The 5,080-nt window shown below is 52.0% G+C and overlaps 1 protein-coding gene across 1 annotated transcript; it reads right to left on the bottom strand.

The window, feature by feature from the left end:
* Window positions 1-1,062: 1,062 nt before the first annotated feature.
* Window positions 1,063-4,780, bottom strand: LOC137437101 (ADP-ribosylation factor-like protein 4C). The gene is made up of 2 exons (XM_068131483.2): window positions 4,489-4,780; window positions 1,063-2,384 (listed from the first exon to the last, which is right to left on the bottom strand). Exon 2 carries the CDS (start codon window positions 2,366-2,368, stop codon window positions 1,757-1,759), a length of 612 nt encoding a protein of 203 aa, XP_067987584.1. The 5' UTR covers window positions 2,369-2,384; window positions 4,489-4,780; the 3' UTR covers window positions 1,063-1,756.
* Between the last annotated feature and the right edge of the window lie 300 nt (window positions 4,781-5,080).

Here is a 5,080-nt window from a genome sequence, read left to right as displayed (position 1 = left end):
CTCTGCTCACCTTCACTCCTTCATTCCTCTTTTCTCCCACCTCTGGAACAAACTCCCTCACTCTCTTCAATCCCACTCCACCCTCCAGGTCTTTAAAACAGCTGTTCACCACCATCTCTTATCCTCCCCCATCCAAAACCTTGATCTTTTCTACCCCCACTAATTTCACCCCAAATCCACTTTTTTTTTTTAGGTGACTTTTGTCTTCTTTCCTGGAAGTCCTTGGTGTCCTTGCGTTTTATACCTATTCTGCCTCCCCCCAGGCCCTCTGCCTCCCACACATCTCTCGATGTCCCTGCCCTCAAATGTTGTTTGTGCTTCCTCCCCTTCTCTCCCCATCTTGCCGACCACTCCCATTTTTATATACTTTGTTTACTTGTTTGTTTGATTTGTTTGTTTGATAAATGTTAGCTCTTTCACGAGCCTCAGCTCTGTATTTAAAAAAAAAAAAAAAAAAAAAAAAAAAAAAAAGAACCACCTTTAGAGGCCATTTTTCCCCGCAAGCGGGGGTTGGCCTTTTTCGGGAACTGTGGTTGTTTTTCGGTCCCCTTTTTGAAGCAATGTTTTACGGCCGGATGCCCTTCCTGACGCCAACCCTTTTTGCCGCCTTTAACGACAAACAGGGAATTACCAGTCAACTGGTACTCAATTTGCCGACCTCGGAAGGATGACAGGCTGAGTCAACCCCCCTGGCGTTAATTCAGCGATTGACCGGGATTCGAACCCAGGATCCTAGGATCCTAAGCCGGCACCCTAGCCGCTAGCCCAACACCAGGGACGAGCCTCAGCTCTGTATACAAAAAAAAAAAAGAAGCAACTGCAGCAACCTCTATAGTCTATGAAAACAGCCACAAACCTAGAACGGCACAAGGTAGAGCACATACCTCCACCACGCTTGAACGGTTTACGTTTTGCAATTCGCAACCAAAATCTAATCGACCTGTTCTCACCGACCACCTAATTCACCTGGTTGTCAAAAGGAATCCACAACTTCTTGAAATATAATGCACAGACAAGCACACAAAAATGAAAACAACCTCCATCTATCTTTGATGGTAGAGATAAGATTGCAATAAAATTTATTTCCAAAAAATAAAAAATACTTCCATTCAGCAGGCACATTGGAGCAAGTACTTCCTGTGCAAAAAAAAAGGAAAAAAAGAAAAGAAAATAATTAATTTTTTTTTACTTTCACTCAACAACAAAAAAATCATTCAACAATGGATTCAAACGTTTGTGCACAGCCCGTTAACTTCAAAAAACAAGATATATATACAACAAGCTAACCATAAGGGAAACGCCCAAACACGACAGCAATGACTTCCCCATATCAAAAATACTGCCGGAAGGTCAATATTGACAAACCTGTATCTCACAAATGTATTCCAAACAGATCATCACTGTACAGCAACCGTGTAAACATCAGGAAATCATAAAAGCAGTAATAGTGGAAAACTACACATCACCAAATGCCTCATAAAAAATCCGGAAAGCCTGAAAGTGCTACTGTCAATCATTCTAAACGATTGCAACCGAACCACCACATCCTGAGGACACGTGACAGTTCAAAAGACAATAAATAGTCCAACTTCTTGATAATGTGGGTGCACATTTTTTTTTAATGTTCAGCTGCTTGCACTCAAAGGTTTTGCTCTTCCAGCCAGTGCAAAATCACGACAGCAGCACCGCGTTGGCATTACAGACCAAGTGACATCTTTATAAAATGTCCAGCATGGTGCTAAGTTATTGGCACCGCTCATCGCTGCCGCCCATTCTGTTTTAAAGCTTTACGCCGCATTATAATAAGCTCTCGAAGCTTATCCAGCCCTTCTACCAGACCTCGACCAGTCACGGACGACGTTGGTTCCACATGCCAGGCTGCGGTCGGGCCCAAATCTGCCAAGCGCAGCACTTTCTCAAGTTCGGTTGCAGTCAAGGCGCCGGACACGTCCTGCTTGCTGGCCAAAACAAGGAGTGGTACCCCACGACCCTCGGGTAGCCTTGTCAGGCGCTGCAGCTCATCACATGCCTCCTCTAACCGTTCCTCATCCGTAGAGTCCACAACAAAGATAAAGCCGTCGGCCTGGCGTGCGTACGAGCGCCACAACGGCCTCAGCCTGTCTTGCCCACCAACATCCCACAGGTGGAAGGCTGTAGCAGGCCCCGAAAGTGAGGGGAGGCGCAGCTTCTCAGTGTTAAAACCAATGGTCGGAGCTGTGGCCACAAACTCGCCAAACTTCAAGCGGTACAGCGCCGCCGTTTTCCCAGCCTGGTCCAGGCCGAGCAGGACTACGTGGAGATGTGCAGACGAAAGACTGTGGGTTGGAATGCTGATCATACCACCATCATTCGAATGGCTGTTGCCCATATTTTGGCCTTTGACTCTGCAAAAAGACATTTAAAATTATATAAAGCATCGGTGTGCATGAAAGCAATATCAAACTGAAGAAACCATACCTCACACGTGTCTTAAAAACTTAAAGCATCTCATTTCAGTGAAGTGAAACACAAAGGCAATGGGAGGAGGGGTGGGAGGAGGGGAGGGAGGGGAGGGAGGGTGGGAGGAGGGGAGGGAGGGTGGGAGGAGGGGAGGGAGGGTGGGAGGAGGGGAGGGAGGGTGGGAGGAGGGGAGGAAGGATGGGAGGAGGGGAGGAAGGATGGGAGGAGGGGAGGGAGGGTGGGAGGAGGAGACAGAGGGGGGATGGTGGGAGGAGGGGAGGGAGGTTGGTGGGAGGAGGGGAGGGAGGTTGGTGGGAGGAGGGGAGGGAGGATGGTGGGAGGAGGGGAGGGAGCAAGGTGGGAGGAGGAGAGGGAGGATGGTGGAGGAGGAGAGGGGAGGGGAGGGGAGGGTGGGAGGAGGGGGGAGGGGAGGGAGGAGGGGAGGGAGGGTGGGAGGAGGGGAGGGAGGGTGGGAGGAGGGGAGGGAGGGTGGGAGGAGGAGAGGGAGGAGGGGAGGGAGGAGGGGATGGAGGGTGGGAGGAGGGGATGGAGGATGGGAGGAGGGGAGGGAGGGTGGGAGGAGGGGAGGGAGGGTGGGAGGAGGGGAGGGAGGCTGGTGGGAGGAGTGGAGGGATGGTGGAAGGAGGGGAGGGATGGTGGAAGGAGGGGAGGGAGGTTGGGTGCATGTGAGGAGTGAGGTTGGGTGGGTGGGTGCATGTGAGTGGGAGGTTGGGTGGGTGATTGTGAGGAGTGGGAGGTTGGGTGGGTGATTGTGAGGAGTGGGAGGTTGGGTGGGTGATTGTGAGGAGTGGGAGGTTGGGTTGGTGATTGTGAGGAGTGGGAGATTGGGTGGGTGGGGTGCATGTGAGGAGTGGGAGGTTGGGTGCATGTGAGGAGTGGGAGGTTGGGTGGGGGGGGGGGTGCATGTGAGGAGTGGGAGGTTGGGTGGGTGATTGTGAGGAGTGGGAGGTTGGGTTGGTGATTGTGAGGAGTGGGAGATTGGGTGGGTGGGGTGCATGTGAGGAGTGGGAGGTTGGGTGGGGGGGGGGGGGTTGCATGTGAGGAGTGGGAGGTTGGGTGGGTGCGTGTGAGGAGTGGGAGGTTGGGTGTGAGGAGTGGGGGATTGGGTGGGAGGAGTGGGGGGTTGGGTGGGAGGAGTGGGGGGTTGGGTGGGAGGAGTGGGGGGTTGGGTGGGAGGAGTGGGGGGTTGGGTGGGAGGAGTGGGGGGTTGGGTGGGAGGAGTGGGGGGTTGGGTGGGAGGAGTGGGGGGTTGGGTGTGAGGAGTGGGTGGTTGGGTGTGAGGAGTGGGTGGTTGGGTGTGAGGAGTGGGTGGTTGGGTGTGAGGAGTGAGTGGTTGGGTGTGAGGAGTGGGTGGTTGGGTGTGAGGAGTGGGTGGTTGGGTGTGAGGAGTGGGTGGTTGGGTGTGAGGAGTGGGTGGTTGGGTGTGAGGAGTGGGTGGTTGGGTGTGAGGAGTGGGTGGTTGGGTGTGAGGAGTGGGTGGTTGGGTGTGAGGAGTGGGTGGTTGGGTGTGATGAGTGGGTGGTTGGGTGTGAGGAGTGGGTGGTTGGGTGTGAGGAGTGGGTGGTTGGGTGTGAGGAGTGGGTGGTTGGGTGAGGAGTGGGTGGTTGGGTGTGAGGAGTGGGTGGTTGGGTGTGAGGAGTGGGTGGTTGGGTGTGAGTGGGAGGTTGGGTGCGTGAGAGGGTGCGAGCGATCGAGAAAACTGTTCGGACGACCGACCGACACACACACACCACACACCACACACACACACACACACACACACACACACACACACACACACACACACACACACACACACACACACACACACACACACACACCTCCTTTGATCCAATAACCACTTACACAATAGAGCAGAACACACTTTTCCACAGATATCGAAGCGTGAAGGCCCAATCCATTTGTAAGCTACACTACACTGGTATTTACAAAGTAAAATGCGAGGACAGCCGGATAGGTAAAACTAAAAGAGAAAGTTCCCTGCACCCTCTGACATAAACATTCGTCGAGAATAAAAACTAAAATTACCTTCACCCGACGCCGAGAAGACACGTGGTCGTCGTTTACAAACAGCGCAGAATCGACCGAGATAATAAACCGGGTGAAGGAAACCTCTCGAAGCACCAAGGGAAAGTGAATATTTGCTGGGAATGCACGCCGAGAACAATACAGAACCTCCAACGGTCCCTCACTCGGAGTAATGAACCGCAAGCGTGTGGAAGCCCCAAAACCCAAATCAGCCCCGCCCACATACACCTGTGCCAACATACGTCATCGGCATCGCCGTTGTGCCAACACTGACTAAACCATCGGTGACGTCAAGACGCTCAGGCACAGATGTACCGTATATCAATCAGTCAGATCGTTCATGAAAATTAATTTCGTGTTAGGATATGTGGAAATATTGTAAATGAAGGTCATTTACCAACTTTTGCATGAAAATTGCTTGAAATGTAGCGGAAAGAGAAATGAGACCATTTATTTATTACGTATACAACATGGCGGCAATTTGACGCGCCGCGTGTGCTCTCCACTTGTCCCTTCTCTTCTCTTCCAAAACGTGCAAGATGAAAATGTGGCGACGTAATTGATAGACGAATAAATTGCTTTAATGTGTTGT

The sequence above is a fragment of the Myxine glutinosa genome, chromosome 1 (assembly GCF_964187855.1).
Source record: "Myxine glutinosa chromosome 1, kmMyxGlut1.1, whole genome shotgun sequence".
NCBI classification, from domain to species: domain Eukaryota; kingdom Metazoa; phylum Chordata; class Myxini; order Myxiniformes; family Myxinidae; genus Myxine; species Myxine glutinosa.
The sequence above is the reverse complement of the archived record's forward strand: the minus strand, read 5'-3'. Positions and strand labels throughout refer to the sequence as shown.